Source organism: Saccostrea echinata, unplaced genomic scaffold (assembly GCF_033153115.1).
Source record: "Saccostrea echinata isolate AGI-Se365-2 ecotype Australia unplaced genomic scaffold, CSIRO_AGI_Sech_v1 ptg000012l, whole genome shotgun sequence".
Classification (NCBI taxonomy): domain Eukaryota; kingdom Metazoa; phylum Mollusca; class Bivalvia; order Ostreida; family Ostreidae; genus Saccostrea; species Saccostrea echinata.
The window spans coordinates 22,969,904-22,989,396 of NW_026889761.1; the positions used below are offsets into that span (position 1 = coordinate 22,969,904).

General features: G+C 34.5%; 1 protein-coding gene across 1 annotated transcript in view; it reads left to right on the top strand.

Moving 5' to 3' along the window:
* Positions 1 to 9,952: 9,952 nt before the first annotated feature.
* LOC133185562 (microtubule-associated protein futsch-like) overlaps positions 9,953 to 19,493 on the top strand; it is a 46,319-nt gene continuing 36,778 nt past the window's right edge. Inside the window, exons 1-12 of the mRNA XM_061320855.1 lie at positions 9,953 to 10,031; positions 10,387 to 10,563; positions 11,174 to 11,391; positions 11,653 to 11,806; positions 12,300 to 12,400; positions 12,720 to 12,825; positions 13,232 to 13,390; positions 13,456 to 13,614; positions 14,751 to 14,877; positions 15,292 to 15,432; positions 15,900 to 16,026; positions 16,329 to 16,487. Of these exons, the coding sequence (XP_061176839.1) occupies positions 10,396 to 10,563; positions 11,174 to 11,391; positions 11,653 to 11,806; positions 12,300 to 12,400; positions 12,720 to 12,825; positions 13,232 to 13,390; positions 13,456 to 13,614; positions 14,751 to 14,877; positions 15,292 to 15,432; positions 15,900 to 16,026; positions 16,329 to 16,487 (1,619 nt within the window). The 5' untranslated portion in view covers positions 9,953 to 10,031; positions 10,387 to 10,395. The remainder of the gene's footprint in view (positions 10,032 to 10,386; positions 10,564 to 11,173; positions 11,392 to 11,652; positions 11,807 to 12,299; positions 12,401 to 12,719; positions 12,826 to 13,231; positions 13,391 to 13,455; positions 13,615 to 14,750; positions 14,878 to 15,291; positions 15,433 to 15,899; positions 16,027 to 16,328; positions 16,488 to 19,493) is intronic.

Here is a 19,493-nt window from a genome sequence, read left to right on the forward strand (position 1 = left end):
GTGGTGTAAGTGTTAATGTTATGAAAAGAAGATCAGTGTTATTTTACATGACATGCAGTCAGATATTTTCTGTATGTTATGAAATAAGTGTTACATAGAGACAAGCACAATTTTACATGAGTTTGTCTGCAGAACATGCATGGTTTTTAAAACTTCGTAATTTTAAGACATGACCTCTTTCACTGTCAGCTGGATAACAAAGCAGTCTGAAGTTAAAGCAGTGATTTAACATTTCTAATTGCAGCCCGGAGGACCGGGCTGCTCTATACATACAAGTTTAAGTGTTGGTATATGGGGATTGAGGTGGGAGAAGTTATTCAGAATTAAAGGTTTTCTAAACATTAAAAAGATTGTTAATCAGAATGTTCTTTCCCTTTATAAATTACGAGATACACAATATATTTACTTCCATAAAGTGAATCTGTAAAAATATATATGTTTTTCATATTTAATATATAAAGTTGCTTATCATTTACTATCGAAAAAACGACAGGTCCCTTTTTTTTTAGAACATCGAATTTTACTTATTGCATAAAAACGTAAAAATGTACTTTACACAGTTCGTGTTTTATATTCTTAAAGTGAAAGATATTTTCGAAAATAGGTGATGCATGTGTCTGGTTTCAAATTATATTTTATGCAGCCAACATTTACTTGAGGAATTGATAAAGTTTGAAAGGGTATCGTTTTTGTTCGATTTTCATCCGACACTAAGTTTTCAAAATATTCTCGACTATCCTCTCCATCATTTAGACGCATGCCTTTTTCACACATATCGAAGCGGTTTGATGATAAAGACTCATTTCCATTGTTTACGTTATTTATTTCCCGGGCGACAATTGATGGTTACATCAATGTTTTCTTGTTGTTTCTCTGTGATAACTCTTTGAAAGTTAAGTGAGTTGATTTAAGGAATAACTGTCTAATTTTTTGGTTTCATGATGTGATCAATCAATTGGCTTGCATGATAATTTGCATAAACGCCGAAGGCGTTTATGCATAAAATTATCATGCAAGCCAATCGATTGATCTTCGTCATGAAACCAAAAAATCTGACAGTTATTCCTTATATTTACATGCTCTTGATTCTGCAAATTCATGTGCTACAAGCCACGCTGCTGTTTCTATTTGTCTCGCCCCGCACATGATTTTTTTTCTCCACGCCTATCGATGAACCGGTAGATTTATTTAGAAATAAGGTATTTTTACTATTTGAAATTTTATCTCGGACAAAGACATTGGAAATGTAAATATTTCTTGATAATTACAACTGAATGTAAATTTCGCCAAGTGAAAGGTCAGGAGCTTATATGCATGTCAATCTCATGCGGCTGTCTTTGTGTCTGACATCAGAGGGCGGGGACAATGGAAATTAACATAGGATGACGGAATTTTAATCTATTAGGCAGCATTTTTTATCCATATAATAACATTTTTTTATTTCACATATAAATGAAAATATAAGGAATCACTGTCTAGTTTGTTGGGTATGCCAGGGCCCGTTATGCATAAATTATCCCACGTTTCCAACTGTAGATGCCCTGGCATACCCAACAAACTAGACAGTGATTCCTAATTTATCAATTGTTGCAGGGTACTTTATCACAAATTCTAAGGTTCATAAGTGTGTTCTAAAAGGTTCCCTATGATGTGCTTGTTAGTTAACAGTTTTTCACGTCTCTCATTCCTTATGTTTTTTAATTGCCTTTTTTAATGTGTCTTTTAACAATTCCGAAAAAGGAACTCTAGTCAAATACACAAATTGGTTACTAAAGAGCACATATTATGGAGCCTATATATCTAACAGATGTCGGTCATTGGATTTTACTTCAGTACCACCACATCACGTAATGTACATTACATTCTTGGACATCACAGACCCAGGTAGAATTCATGATAATTTAATACTTAAGGAATAACTGTCTAATTTTTTGGATTCATGATGTGATCAATTGAGTGGCTTGCGTGATAATTTGCATAAACGCCGAAGGCTTTTTTGCATAAAATTATCACGCAAGCCAATCGATTGATCATCGTCATGAATCCAAAAAATCTGACAGTTATTCCTTATATTTACATGCTCCTGATTCTGCAAATTCCCGTGCTAATAGCCCCGCTTCTGTCTCTATTTGTCCCGCCCGCCTATCGATGAACCAGTAGATTTATGTAGAAATAAAGTATTTTTACAATTTGTAATTTTATCTCATACAAGGACATTGGAAATGTAAATATAATCAGATAAAAGATGCTAATACTTCTGCCTTTATTTCAGTAAATATACGTACTGTTTTAGCAATGTAATAGTATTGGTGTTGTGCATTGTAATACAGCAGACGGGAAAGTAGGTAAAATATTATCACAAGAATCTCCCATGTTTTGTAACTAGATATGATTTTTGGCTCTACTGGTCAGAGACCAGAAGAGCTTATGCTATAGTAAGGTGTCCGTTGTCCATCCGTCTTTCTAGCTGTCTGTCTGTCCATCTGTCTGTAAACAATTTTTCAAAATGCTACTCCTCCTACAGTTTTGGTCTGATTTCAATATAACTTGGCACACAAGAAGACTAAACTAATGCCCTGTTCACATTGAGAGTTTAATTCGCAGTAAATTAATGCGAAGTAAACTAATGCGAATTAAACTAATGCGAATCAAATTGCGTTCACACGACAACTGATGCGAAGTAAACTAATGTGAATTAAAATTTTATTTCTATAGTAGGGCTATTCAGTGAGGCTATTATGATGTCATTTGCAAATCAGGTCATCTAAAGCAGGGCAGATCCATTTGACATAATGTCATAGTGTCTGTACACATTTTAGTGATTAACATAATTTTCCTATAGTTTTTCACTCAAAAATATAAGTACCTATATCTGACCACCGACATGTGGCATGTGACTTAATTCTGCCATTACCCATGTGTCAGAATTTTATTCGAATTAGCTTTTCTTAGCATTCAGACGGAGCTAATGCGAAGTAATTTAATGCGCAGTAAACTAATTCGAATTAAACTAATTCGCATTAAATGTGAATGCGGTTCAAATTTAATTCCCAGTAACTTACGTTTAATTCAAATTAAACTCTCATGTGAACAGGGCATAAGATACATGATTTCATCCATCGGTTTTTTATTTCAATGAACAGTGTTGCCATAGTTACTAAAAATAGACATCTCTGTAAAATTCCTTTAAAACGCTACTTCTCCTACAGTTTTGGTTTGATTTCAATATTATGTTTTTGCAGACAAACAGACTACACTAAGATACATAATTCAGTGCATCGGTTTTTGATTTCGATGAATGGTGTTGCCATGGTTACTTTAAAATAGAAATTTCTGTGAAATTCCTTTAAAACGCTACGCCTCCTACAGTTTTTGTCTGATTTCAATATAACTTGGCACACAAGTTGACTAAACTTTGATACATAATTAAGTGCATCGGTTTTTGATTTCATGAACGGTATTGCCATGGATACTTAAAATAGAAATTTCTGTGAAATTCCTTTAAACGCTACTCATGCTACAGTTTTGGTCTGATTTTAATATATTTTGGTATACAAGTAAAATACACTAAGATACATAATTTTTGTTCATGGGTTTTTGATTTTGATGAATGGTGTTGCCATGGTTACTAAAAATAGAAATTTCTGTGAAATTCCTTTAAAACGCTACTCCTCCTACAGTTTTGGTTAATTGATTTCAATATTATATTTTTGCACATAAGTAGACTACACTAAGATACATAATTAAGTGCATCGGTTTTTGATTTCATGAACGGTGTTGCCATGGTTACATAAAATAAAATTTCTGTGAAATTCCTTTAAAACTCATGCTACAGTTTTGGTCTGATTTCAATCTAATTTGGCACACAATTTGACTACACTACGATACATAATAATGTGTATCGGTTTTTGATTTAAGTGAATTGTGTTGCCATGGTTACTTAAAATAGAAATTTCTGTGAAATACTTTCAAAATAACTCCTCCTACAGTTTTTGTTTGATTTCAGTTTAACTTGGCACGTAGTATACATTAAGATAAGTAATTCTATTTATTTATGCATGTTGCAAAGTTTCAAATCCAAAAGCTACTTTTCCTTTGTTATACGTATAGACTAGTAGAGCTACAGTCTCATCAGAGACTTCTGGTTTAACCATGTAAGATCTGATTAAGAGGGACACTTGATTTATGACACAGTGCAATGCAGAAATGATGGTTTGATGCTTAAACATGTATTTACACTTCTTTTGAAGCAATATGTGTATAAATAAAATATATATTTTGATAAAAAATATATCATGATAAGATTTCCTTGAAACAAATGGGACTTAGAAAATAGAAAATCATTAAGTAGACAGCTTAAAACAAGAGGGCACTATCTATCTATCTATCTATCTATCTATCTATCTATCTATCTATCTATCTACCTATCTATCTATATATGCACTAAGCAGAAAAAGTTGAGATATTAAAAAATCATTGCTCAAAACAACAGGGAGGACAACAGAAAAGCATTCAAACTAGAGATATCATAAAAACATTGTTCAAAACAAGAGGACACTAGGTATGCACAACATTATGCAAAACATTGCTCAAAACACTAGAGAAATAATATGTAGACAGGCTAGGGCTATCATAAACAAGATTTGTTTGTGAAACACTGATGCCCCCATATGGCAGCTTATGGTGAAGGCTAAAGTTTCTTAAATGCAAGTCAAACTCCAGGTCAAGAAATCAAAAATGTTGGTACCCAAAGAAAGGTCTTGTCTCAAGGAATATACCTGTGAAATATGAAAGCCCTAGTACAAACCGTTGAAAAGTTATGGCGAAGGTTAAGGGTTTTTCAAAGTAAGTAAAATGGCAAGGTCAAGGTCAAATGGTGCCCAAGGGAAGTTCTTGTTACAAGTGATACACATGATCGTGAAATGTGAAAGCCCTAGAACCAAACGTTCAAATGTTATGGCCTATGTTAAAAATTTTTAAAAGTAGGTCAAACTCAAAGGTCAAGGTCAATGCCAAAATCGTTGGTATCCAAAGGAATGTCTTGTCCCAAGGAATATTCATGTGAAGTATGAAAGCCCTAATACCAACTGTTCAAAACTTATGGCCAAGGTTAAAGTTTTTCAAAAGTGGGTCAAACTTTAAGGTCAAGGTCAAAGGATCAGAGTTGTTGGTATCTAAAGGAAGGTCTTGTCACAGGGAATGCATATGTGAAATATGAAAACCCTAGCAACAACTGTTTAAAAGTTATGGCCAATTTCGTTAATGTTTTTCAAAAATAGGTCAAACTCCAAGGTCAAAGGGTCAAAGTTGTTGGTATCTAAAGGAAAGTCTTCTCACAAGGAATGCATATGTGAAGTATGAAAATCATAGCTCGAACTGCTCAAAAGCTATGGCCAAAGTTAAAATTTTTCAAAGGTCAAAGTTGTTGGTATGCAAAGAAATGTCTTGTCACAAGGAGTACATTTGCAAAGAATGAAAGACCTAGCTCAAACTGTTCAGAAGATATGGCCAAGGTTAAAGTTTTTTCAACAGTAGGTCAAACTCCAAGTTCAAGGTGAAAGAGTCAAAGATGATGGTATCCAAAGAAAGGCTTTTCAAAAGGAATACTCTTGTGAAGTTTGAAAGCCCAAGCTCCAAGTGTTCAAAAGTTATTGCCAAGGTTAAAGTCTCAAAAAAAATTGCAAAAGTGGGTCAAACTCCAAGGTCAAAAGGTCAAATGTGATGGTATCAAAGAAAGGTCTTGTCATAAGGAATACACATGTGAAATATGAAAGCCATAGCTCCAACCAATCAAAAGTTGTGGGCAATGTTAAAGTTTTTGCGGACAAACAGACAGACAGACAGATGGACGGACAGGGCAAAAACTATATGCCCCCGAATCTTCGATTACGGGGGCATAAAAACACTGCTCAAATCAATAGGGCACTAGAGAAGCAAAATGTAAACAAGCTGTGACTACCATAACAAGATGTGTTTGTGAAACACTGATGTCCCCGTATGGCAACTTATAGCAAAGGTTAAACTTTCTCAAAAGCAAATCAAATATGTTGGTACCCAAAGTAAGGTCTTGTCTCGAGGAATAAACCTGTGAAATATGAAAGCCCTAGCAACAACCATTGAATAGATATGGAAAAGGTTAAACTTTTTTCAAAGGTATGTCAAACATCAAGGTCAAGGTCAAATAGTCAAAATTAATGGTGTCCAAGGAAAGGTCTTCTCTCAAGAAATACACAATATGAAAGCCGAAGCACCAATCGTTCAAAAGTTATGACCAAGGTTAAAGTTTTCCAAAAGTAGGTCAAACTCCAAGTTCAAAGGGTCAAAGTTGTTGGTATCCAAGAAAGGTCTTGTCACAAGGATTAGATATGTGAAGTATGAAAGCCCTAGCACCAACCGTTTAAAAGTTATGGCCAAGGTAAAAGTTTTTATAAAGTAGGTCAAACTCCAAGTCAAGGTCAAAGGGTCGAAGTTGTTGGTATCCAAAGAAAGGTCTTGTCACATGGATTACATATGTCTTATCACATGGATTACATATGTGAAGTATGAAAGCCCTTGCACCAACCGTTCAAAAGTTATGGCCAAGGTTAAAGTTTTTTCAAAAGTAGGTCAAACCCCTAGGTCAAGGTCAAGAGGTCAAAGTTATTGGTATCCAAAGGAAGGCCTTGTCACAAGGACTACACATGTGAAGTATGAAAGCCCTAGCTCTAATTGTTCAAAAGTTATGGCCAAGGTTAAAGTTCGGTAAAGTTTTGCAAGACTGGGTCAACTTCCAAGGTCAAGGTCAAAAGGTCAAATATGGTAGTACCCAAAGAAAGGTCTTGTCAAAAGGAATACACATGTGAAATATGAAAACCATAGCTCCAACCAATCAAAAGTTATGGGCAATGTTAAAGTTTTTGCGGACAAACAGACAAACAGATGGACTGGCAGGGCAAAACTATATACCCCCGAATCTTCGAGACGGGGGCATAAAAAGAGAAGCAATACATAGACAAGCTGGGGCTATCATAAAAACACTGCTTAAGACAGTAGGGAACTGGAGAAGCAATATGTAGACAAGCTGGAGATATAAAACATTGCCCAAAACGATACAGCACTAGAGAAGCAATATGTAGACAACCTGGATATATAATAAAACACTGCCTGCTCAAAACAATAGAGCACTAGAGAAGCAATATGTATACAAGTTGGGGCTATCATAAACACTGCTCAAAACAATAGAGCACTAGATGAGCAATATGTAAACAAGCTGAGGCTATCATAAACCTTACTGAAAACAATAGGGCACTAGAGAAGCAATATGAAGACAAGCTGGGGCTACCATTAAAACACTGCTCAAAACAATAGGACACTAGAGAAGCAATATTTAGACAAGATGGGGCTATCATTAAAACACTGTTCGAAACAATAGGTCACTACAGAAGCAATACGTGAACAAGCTGGAGATATCATAAAAAACACTGCTCAAAACAATAGAGCACTATAGAAGCAACTACTTAGATAAACTGGGGCTATCATAAACCTTGCTGAAAACAATAGGGCACAAGAGAAGCAATATAAAGACAAGCTGGGGCTATCATTAAAACACTGCTCAAAACAATAGGGCACTAGAGAAGCAATATTTAGACAAGCTGGGGCTATCATAAACACTGCTCAAAACAATAGAGCACTATAGATGAGCAATATGTAGACAAGCTAGGGCTATCATAAACACTGTTCAAAACAATAGGACATTTTAGAAGCAAAACATAAAAAGCTGAAGATATCATAAAAACAATGCTTAAAACAATAGAGCACTATAGAAGCAATACTTAGACAAACTGGGGCTATCATAAACCTTGCTGAAAACAATAGAGCACTAGAGAAGCAATATTTATACAACCTGGATATATAATAAAACACTGCTCAAAACAATAGAGCACTAGAGAAGCAACTACTTAGATAAACTGGGGCTATCATAAACCTTGCTGAAAACAATAGGGCACCAGAGAAGCAATATGTAGACAAGTTGGGACTAAAATTAAAACACTGCTCAAAACAATAGGGTACAAGAGAAGCAATATGTTAACAAGCTGGGGCTATCATAAAAGCACTTCTCAAAACAATAGAGCACTAGAGAAGCAATACTTAGACAAGCTGAGGTTATTTTATAAACGATCGAAACAGGAGGGCGCTGAAGAGACAAGAAGTAGACAACTTAAAGATATCATGATAATATTATTGTCTGTTCAAAGCAAGTAACCAAAACTCGAGAGACATCAAGTAGGCAAACTAGAGATTCTATGAAAACATTGTCTAAAATAAGGGGGCACTAAGGAGGCATACATTAAGTAGTCAAATTAGACGTATCTGTCATGTTAAGATGTGTTCTATCCCTTTTCCATTATATAAACTAACAGAGAGTAGTATATTCTATTTTGTTCTTTTCTATCTTATTGACCCTACAAGTCTGACTACATGTTCTTTTTCCTAATTAATTAAGTTGCATTCCATAAAAATTCATTGCAAATCCTTGACCGGTATGTGTGTCTTTCTAAAAGAAACAAAACAAATTCGAGCTTCCTATCTTTTGCACAGACCCACCAGGCGCGGATCCAGGAATTTTTTCCAGGGGGGGGGGGGTTCCATCCCAGTCAAAAAGAAATTTCTAACCCAAAAATTTCTTCTTGACAAGCAAAAACAAAAAAAACGTAAAATCCATTTTCCAAACGCGAAAAGCGCCTATTTCGTGGTGGTGATGGTGGGGTCCACGTTTTCTAGAGGGGGGGGGGGGGGGTCCAAAGTCATTTTTTATTTTGTTTCAGTATGGAATATTTATTCAACCAATTTGGGCCCACAGTAAAGCATAAAGATGAACAATGTCCGAAATCGTAGTCATAAAGGATATTTATTCTGAATATAATTCTGATAATAGAATTGCTTGACGTACGTGTGCTCATCTCCTCTCCCCTCCCCACCTCTCTCTCTCTCTCTCTCTCTCGTACATGCATACTAATTTCGATTCATAAATATACATACAACTCTACGATTCGCAGTAAATATCCACATGTATATCTGTTACTTTGCGTATATACCAGGACCAGAGAAGGTTTTGCTTCTTAATTTTTGGTGCAGACGTCTATATCCGCTATATATACATGTATATTGTTTAAAAAGTCACAAATTAATTCCTTCGTCGATGATAAACAATAAATAAACAGTTTGTTTACCTTTACAAGAGTGTTCAATTTCCCCCCCCCCCCCAAAAAAAACCTTTTAGCTTGAAGCGAGAAAGAATAATTGAGAAAAAGGCACCCCACCCATCCACCCAAAGGAAAACAAATACAAATATGTACAGGTAATTTTTTTCTGACTTCAATGAAACAAGAAAAGAAATATAACGATATTCTAGAATTGTGTATACACGTTTTTTTGTTTGTTTGTGTTTTGTTTTGTTTTTGTTTGTTTGTTTGTTTGTTTTTTTTTTTTTGTTTTGTTTTGTTTTGTTTTGTTTTGTTTTTTTTTGGAATGCAATTTTTAGAATTTCACCAAAATTAGAAATTGATTAACTCTCCTTTGTCATTTTTTTTTTAAAAAAATCACTATTTGATGGTACCTGGCATATTTAAATCTCTTACAGAGGAATAGAAGCGATAATTTAAATAAAGAAACACAGAATGTGACGCAGAACTTCAAAGATGTCCACAATGGCAGGAATCTTTGTTCAGTGTCAAGTGGTAAACTTTTCATCTTGAATAAGATAGATTGTAGGGGAGTTTACATAAAAAATTAGGACTATAAGATCCCAGTCCCTGGTCTTCTTCCTGTCAAACATCGCTCGAATGGTGCTGATTATCGTTTTTGACTATGGGGTGCTTTTCGGATTTTTAAATTCTGCAGTTATCCATTCAGTTTGTTATACACCATTAATATTGACCAATGAACGTCTAAGATACCAGTGATTGCGAGCCGACACATTTCTGAAAATATTTCATTTAAAAAAATATATATTTGACGGGAACTAGGTATTTAGTGCTATATTAGTCAACAAGGTACTGGTTGTTTTTCTTTAAGATTCCTTTAATCAAAACAGAGAAAGGATTAGAAGATTTATGATAAAGTCTCATGATTTTTTCTGTAGTGGGACTAATTTGAGTAAAAGAGAAGCCCTCACCGGGTCCATAGGACATCATTTAAACGATACAGTAGAACGTTTTATCAAGGTTAATAGTAAATAACCAAATTTAAAATCATATAAAGTCACATCTGTAATTGCCTTTCCTTTAGCAGTTTAGTACATAACTTGCAGTTCTAAAGAAAACACTGCAACGTAATAGTTTAAGCTTTCTTCCATTTTTGTCTTTTGAATTAATATGGACATTACATTATATACATTTCTTTCTCCAGTAACCAATCATGACAGACACTCTGACTGCTATAAGTGAGAACACCAAAATGGCGAGGGAGACAGCCCTATTTGGACAATATGACACATCACTCGTCTACTATCAGGGGGTCATTCAAGACATTCAGAAGTACCTGTCTGCCATCAAAGACCCAGACAGACGAAGAAAATGGATGCAGGTACTGAACCAATGCACATTTAGTATGTATCCACCAAAGAGAAAAATGTGAGTGGACCAGAATTGAAACCTGGGTCCCCTGAATCATAAGTCAGGTGGTCTACCAACTGTGTTATCTGGCCACCATTGATCGACCTTGCCAGATCACTACATTCCTCCCTAAATCCCTCTCTAAAGGTCTTTGTCCCCTGAAGACACTTATCCAGATTCTTCTCAGCTCAGACAGGTTTGTCACCTGTCACTTCCAGGGCATAGTATGACACCACATGTAACCAGCAAAGAGAACATTGCAATGGACCAGATCAGGATTCAAACCTGGGCCCCCTGTATACTAGTAAGGTGCTCTACAAACAGAGCAATGTGGCCACTGGCAATTTAACTTGCCAGACTGCCACTTATATATATACAATTTTTATACATTGTTTACATTATTATGTATTTTTATAAAGGTTTTGAAGTGTAGAAGTCCCATAAATAAAGCTTCCTGCAGCTGCATAGCTGCTGTTAATGCATTCTTGTTCACAGGCTCCATACTCACAAAATTCCAGCCTCCAATAATGAGATAGATAGATACATTAGGTTTTGATAAAATATTGTTTTTCTCTGAACAGGCCAGAGAAATGATATCCTCTGAGTGCGACCAAGTAAAGGAGATTTGTTCCACACTGTCGAGCTTCAAGACAACAAACACCAGACCACCAGCCTACAATTATGACAACCAGGAAATCGGATCTCCTTACGGAAATTTCGGTAGAAACGATTATTCCAGACATGAGGAGCCAACCAGAGACCCTGATGTGTGGCCACCACCAACCCCCGTGGAACACAGGTAGGTCTTTACTCTCTCACAGGATCAGTGATTGGTTGATGCAGGTTTATCATGCAGAGATTCTTTATCAATCTACTGCAAATTTATTGTTGCCCATCTAGTTAGAAACTGTATTATCTAATTTCCATTGACAGACCAAAGAAAAAATTTTAAAAATTGAGTGTAATGATATCATTTTGGAGGGAAAAAAAACAACTAGTTCTTAGATTTATAAAGAGTACCTCTGTATTTATTTTATGACATTTGTACATGATTTTACAGACCAGGCCCTAATATACGAGCAGCCAGGAAACCGGAGCCAAGCAGAAACCGCCAAGCACCTAGCCGTCCTGGTTATGGGGACAGGAGAGGGCCAAGTCAGCCAAGTGGTCGGGGTAGAGGGGGAGGGGCTGGTCAAAAAGACAACAAGAAAAAGGTATGTAAATGTACAATAAAAAAAATCATTATCTCAAAGTCAATATGACAAACTTCAAACTATAAAATATCAAAGGATTCAAACTATTGGAGTTAAAATACTTTTAAAGAAAAACTCGTATCAATTTTATTCGACATATTGGTGTGCAATATACTGAAGTTTAACTATAATATCAAATTTACAAATGGGAAAAATCATGTTGTTATAGTGTCACATACACTAAATTGATTCTGAATAAGTTTTCATGAAATCTTTTTTTTTTTTTTTTTCATTTAAGAGTACAAAGTATAATGCTCAATATTTTTTAAGAGGATGGGGTGTGATATGCTTTCAAGTGGTAGTATTCATTATTGTGTCAAGCTCGTACCAGAAGCATATGCTAGGACAGGGTACAAGTACATACAAAAGGGTAGAACTAATGATATCAAATATATTTGGTGAAAATTTACTTTCTCATCTTTTTTTACATGCCATGTATTTCATATTAATTTAGCAAGACGATGGAGAAAAGAAGTTTGATCCTACTGGATATGATAAAGATCTGGTGGAAAATTTGGAAAGAGACATTGTACAGAAAAATCCTAATGTCAGCTGGTAAGATCGAATAGCTTATACATTATGTTGAGGTAAAGGGGAAAAAAGATATAAGTAAGAATATAAGATTGAAATTTAATGGCAGTAATTTACCTGGTTGTTCAACCAGTAAGCTTAAGGCATAACTTTCACCAAGAATAATACCTTTTAAGTACTGTTTATTGTATGAATTAATTTTGTCATCTCCGAAAGTTTGTATGTTTCTTGATAAATTTTGTTCACTGGTTTCCTATGCATGTATATCATATTTGAATTCAAAAGAAACAAATGACACTATCATTGTTAGATTTGCTATTTATCCTTGACCTTGTTATTTCAGGGACAGCATAGCTGATCTGGTGGAGGCCAAGGCCCTCCTGAAAGAAGCTGTGGTACTACCTCTGGTCATCCCTGACTTCTTCAAAGGAATCAGGAGACCTTGGAGGGTAAACATTCTTTTTTTCTTTATTTGAAGAATTTTAAATTAATTAAAGATAAGAGAGATAAACAATGTACAATTTTTTAAGATTTTATCATGTGTCAGATTTTTGCAAAATTAGTGATTTGTAAACTTTTCAATTTGACTTTATTTCTCAAGGAATAAATTATTATATGTGTATTTTGTTTCTAGCACTCCTTCCAGTTTTGTAGAGCATATTTTCGCAGTTTATATCAGACATTTAAAATTGAATGCACCTGTCATAATTCAATATGGACATTAAACTTTGGTAGAGATTCTCTTGCAAAAGTGTAATAATATACCAGGAAGAAATTTTTTTTGATATAGCACTGCAATGATGGGGTGTTATTAAGTGATGAAATAGGGAGTGCTATATAACTTCTTGTCTGTAGGGAGTGTTAATGGTGGGCCCACCAGGCACAGGTAAAACCATGCTGGCCAAAGCGGTGGCGACAGAATGCGGCACTACATTTTTTAATGTCTCCTCCTCCACCCTAACCTCCAAATGGCGGGGGGAATCTGAGAAACTTGTCCGAGTTCTCTTTGAAATGGTAAGTCCCTCCCGGGCTTTATTAATCAATATTGCATGCCCTTGTTTTTTTATCTCCACCACTAGGGTGTGTTGATGGTCGGCCCTCCGGGAACTGGCAAGACCATGTTAGCTAAAGCTGTGGCTACGGAGTGTGGGACGACATTTTTTAATGTCACGTCCTCCACCCTCACCTCTAAGTACCACGGAGAATCCGAGAAACTGGTGCGGATTTTGTTTGAGATGGTATGTAGATCCTGTGAGAGTAAGGTATTGTACCCGGTTTGTAGCCACATTCTCCTCTGAATGTTTCACTCACAGCATGCTAACTAGACTAGTTGTGACAGGTCTGTTTGCCATGTGACCAGTTGTCTAGACAAGGTAAGTTATAGGTTTTACATGTGTGTCTTCCAAGAAGTGAAGTATGATTGTTGTAAAATTTCATTATTTGCCATGTTTATTGGGTGTAATGATAATCTAAATAGGATTTGAAATGATTACAAACTTGATGTTCTGCATTCCTGAGCATCGTGTCAAAACTATCACAGAGTGATAAGATAAAAGGTAAATCATTTCTGTAAAGGATACCATATTTAGTAGGTGTGTTTGTACAATGTACGACAAGGAGATTGGAGATAATTATATTTGGGTTGAATGTAGGATGTTTTATTATGGTATGCATGTACTTTAGAAATCATATTTGAAATTCATTTTATTCTCTGATATATAAAACATACTTCTGTATACCTAGTTCTTCTATGGTGTGTACTTTTTGCTCTATTAATTGTGTGAAATAAATCTGGATTAGCTTTTAAGCAGTAAACAAAATAAAGTTTGTATTTTCAATTTATTCTTTGTCAATGAGGGACATTATGTATTTGTTCCTTAGTCAACAGATGGTAATATTGATTGAAAATTTTTTACTCTATTTTAATTATTATTTCTATTAACAACATTTTCCACGTTTTAAATAATATACATGTCAAAGTCAATGCAACACATCAAAAGGAAAGATTGCTTATATAAGATACATTGATATGCATACATTTTTAAAAGAAATAATTTTTTTTTTCATATTAGTCAATGAATGCTAGATTGACTGCACATAAGTGTGCTTCATATCATGTTCATGCAAGACTTTGTTAAAAAATGGCCTCCTATGCACAGAAAGACATGTATTTGTGATTTGCACTTGCTTTCAATTCCTCTCTGCAGCTTTTTGAGTAACATTATGCTCTTTCCAATGTCTCAAAATAAACCAATTTCTTTCAATATGATATAATTCAGATATAACCTTGATATTCTGATGGCATATTCCTATTTTAGTCATTATTAATGATTAGCAAAAGCGGCAACTATGAATGATGTCCCCTATATTTCAGGCTCGATTTTACGCACCCAGTACTATATTTATTGATGAGATTGACTCAATTTGTTCCAAGAGAGGAGGGGGACAGGAACACGAGGCGAGTCGCCGAGTCAAATCAGAACTGTTGATACAAATGGATGGTATTCATTTCCTCACTCTTAAACAGTTCCTATTCGAAATTAGAATGTTTTTTTGGAAAATGGATGAAAATATGTTTTGGTTTAGTTTTTTCTTCATTTATATATGAAACAGAAGGAAAACAATTCAATTCAATTAGTTTATTTATCAATCAAGGGCCCTCATGTGGCAAAAAGAAAGTAGATTGTAAACAATCATATAGTCATATTCATGTAATACAATATACATACACACAAGAGAGAAATAGTTGCATGATTGAAAGGAAAAAGACAATCATTTGCCTTTTAGAACTTTACAAATTTTAAGTTTTTCATCACATAAAGCTTTAAGATTTCTGTGTTAAGAAAAAAATAAAATCATGAGATAATGCCTACATTTTAGAAAGTATTGAAATATAAGACTTTGACTACTATTAGGTGTATCTGCCACGCAATCTACGGATGAGGAGGGAGAAAACAAGATTGTTATGGTGCTGGCTGCCACCAACTTCCCGTGGGACCTCGATGAGGCCCTGAGGAGGCGATTGGAGAAACGAATCTACATTCCACTTCCTACAGGTCAGTCTCTCTGTCAAGGACCAAATTATTAATATTTAAGGAACTTATTTAATAGCTACCCTATAATACTGTAGAACAAGGGTTGGGGGCAGCACAAAGTGGGTTTTTAAAAAAAATGTGTAAACTGGTTAAATAACTTTGATAGCTTTTCAATTTATTCATTGTTATTTATTTTCCTTTTAAATAAGTTTTGAAAATTAGACAATTTCTCTTTCAAAGTTACTCTTAATTATACGAAATTATGATATCAAACAGATTGAATATCTTTATGATACAAGGCATATTTTAACATATGCAACACAGGTTACCTGATGTTATCTAATTTTTCTATTTAATCACGTGTCACAACCAGAATTAAATTATTGATTAATATAACTAAACATGAAATTAAATAATTTATGATAAGTCTTATAATTATTTTAAATTTAAATTATTTTTTGTGATTAATATTAACTGAATTTATACAGAAAAGGGTAGAGAAGAATTGCTGAAAATCAACTTGAAAGGAGTACAGATAGCTAAGGATGTCAATCTGGGTGAAGTAGCCAAAAATCTGAATGGTTACTCTGGGGCTGACATCACAAATGTCTGCAGGTAAGTTCACTATGCAGTGTCATTAATCAGTATTGTACAATTTAGGAACCTGTAGTGTAGAACAACAAATGTAGAGTAACTCATCTCGGCAGGCACATTAATAGAATGCTGTACATAATGTGGATATGTGATCAGTATGGATAGTATTCTGTCACTGTTCAAAATGAACCCCAAAACAAAAGCTAGTTCACTCTATGATTAATAGAACAAATCATTTCCATTAGTTATACCTTATAAACAGAGATTAATATACTACATACATGTATGTTTGCTTTTACTAATTCTGTGGAATCTGTTCCCAGAGATGCTGCCATGATGTCATTCCGTCGAAGAATTAGTGGGCTGAGTGCAGAACAAATCCGGATGATTCCCAAGGAGGAGCTGGAACTCCCCCCGACCATGGAGGACTTTAACAACGCCATCAAGAAGGTCAATAAAAGTGTGTCAAATGAGGATCTGGAGAAATACAAGAAGTGGATGGAAGAATTTGGATCTACGTGATCACAATGTTGTACACTATACGGGTCTGTGTGATAGTGCAAGTCTCTGAACACAATGTGTTTGTTATGATAAAGATTTACATTTTCTAAGGCCTTTGTTCACAAGTAGATGGCTGCTGTTTATACACCTTTTAACAGTTATCACAAATAATGTAATGTATAATTATGAGATTTATAATACAAATGCATATTTACAATATGTGCAATCTTCTGTGATTGTAGATTGAATTATAACTTTAAAAAAATCACTTTATTTTTTGAGTAATGTTTTTTTATTGTATTAAATAATTAATTAATGAATAAAATACATAAAATACTTGTATCACTTGTGATTTTGACTAAGACTGTAATTTCATTAGACTGAATGATTACCTTTTTTAGTCTTTCAAACCTTTATTGGTGTTTGATTGGCCCCTAAAATTTCTCTATAAATCACCGATTTGGTGACCATTTTAAATTGTTGATTGTCAGATTCCAGAACTATAAACATTTTCAATGATTTTTTTTTCCAAAAGGGAGAAACGAAATTTAGAAGTGGAGAATTTTTTAAGCATTGAACATGTCGTGTTTTCTTTTGAACAACATTCTTTTTTAGACATGCGAACGGAATTTCAGAGATGGCGTCGAAGATAAATTTGCCTGGCAACTAAAAATTTGCATTGGCAACTAAATTTTTTGATTAGGTTCAACTGACGCCTAAAGAAGATGGGCGTGTTTGGCGTGCGATCTGCAGGAATAAGGCGTACGAAACATTTATAGTTCAAATGTCTACAATTTGGTCGGCTGACCACAGCTGGACACACTTTACAAAGTTATGCACATGGGAAAATGTTACATTTAGTTTGAAATACTTTGTCAAATTTAATATTTAAGTCTGCTTATATTAATAATTACTACATGTAAAACTTAGTAACGCTTCACATAAATAATAAACACCTATAGGGTATAGTTAAATGCAATTACATGTATATAGTAAAGTATCAGTAGGTTGGAAGAATTGCTCTTGCTTTTGGTGCAACCAAAAGAGAATATCTATTTGAAAATAAATCAGTACATAAAATTAAATTGACAAAAGAATTGATTGTTTGTACCAAAAAAATATAAACACTCCATGTGAGGATCCAACCAAAAATATATCTTTTTTATTGCACTGGATGGGTAACGCATACTAGTGAGCTGTCACCGCTCCACACACTTTATGGTTTTTAAAGCGACAATGAAGCACCACATTTACACATTGGAAATTTTTTTTGGAAAAAGTTCATTTTTTATTGTCTCTGGGTCTTCTCTCCATTTTTTTTACAAATGCTTGTTAGTTTCTTTGAATTAAAATGCACATAAATAACGTTTCAAAATCATGGAGAGATGACCCAGAAGTAGCAAATTTTCAGAAAAACATGTTTGAAAAAGTAACATTTTGTACCAAATTACTCATCTAACCAATTTTCAAGTTCTTTTTTAGCAAATCAAAATACAATATCAGGGGAAAATATTTCCCTTTCCTTTTTCACAGGAACCAGATACATCAAAAGAATGCTAAAATTTCATGTGACAGATCAATGAAATTTTCACTTTTCAAGTGCGCCCAGATTCCTGCCGAATGCCAATCAAAAGTGCCCTCGTTCTTTTGGAAGTCATTTAGAGGCCTGTGTATTTATTTCACAGCAATACTTTTGATCAACTATGAAATCATTATTGTTCATGGGGGACAAATGTTCATGGATTTTGTGGTTCACCCTTACCCATTAATTTACATCCCCTCAAACGATAATTTTGTCAACATAATAGCTAATTGAGTCTTCTGTATATATATGACTTGCCAACAAAATTTACTGCTAGTACTTCCACAGGAACCAGTAAAATTTTTGTTGCCCATGAACATTGACCCCCACAGATTAAAATGATACCCAAGCTGTTTTTTGCTGTTTTGAATCCAAATTCATGGTACAGAGTTACACAATAGATGGTTTTCCATCAAGGTGATTTAAGCAAGAGTTATTTCTCATGGCCGCCATATTGTAGGTCAGCATCCCCAGATCCCTTCATTATTCAACCTAGTTCAATTTGTTACACTGGGCACTGAGGTGAAGATAACACAGTTTTTCTTATGAATATATGTTTGTTAAAGCTTCTTTTAATTCATAATTTCAATTTGTAAATATTTTTTCCCATATATTTTTGGCATGCATTTTTAAAATGCTCAAAGAAGAAAATTCACTACTTTGACCTGCATGTACAAGATGGCGGCCAAGGGGAATAACTCCGAGGAAAAATACGTCATAGGAAAACCATCTATTGGATATGTTGAAAGAGAGCAGCACTATGTCACTGCAAATTTGCAAATGGAAGTACTCTGTCAGTTACTCTTGTCCACTAATTTGTGCAGGTCAAAGGTTATAACCTGCCTTTCAAATTTAAGGATAAATAATGCAAACTTTTTTCCCGAAATATAGCTATTAGATTTGTGTTCATATAAGTAACGAATAACAATTGCCAAAGAAAGTGTGGATATTTTGTAATAATGTCATAAAATATGTGCCAGAATTTGAAAGATTTATGTTAAAATGCTACAAAATGAAAGAACACCAAAGAAATCCTACAATTTCTTTATCTTTTAGGAATTTTTTTATTCATAATTTTTATATGAGTTTCAGTCAAAGTGTGGAAAAAGGGAATCTTCATTTTATTTACATTCAGGCTTATCTCAAAGGGTATCCAAACTGATTATTGCTAAGCTCCAATAACTCATGATAAGTGTGAATTTACGCTTAGTGATCTCTTTGGTCACTCTTCAGCTCATTATGGGAATCCAACCCAAACAAAGTTATGGTGCATCTGTGGATACTTATTGTGATGCATGCACCAGATGCTACATCTTGTCTTTGTCGACATTTTCTGCTCCAGTAGAATGGATTTAGCCCACCATTTACGTATTTTCAGGTAAACTCAAGGGATATTCCAAGCCAG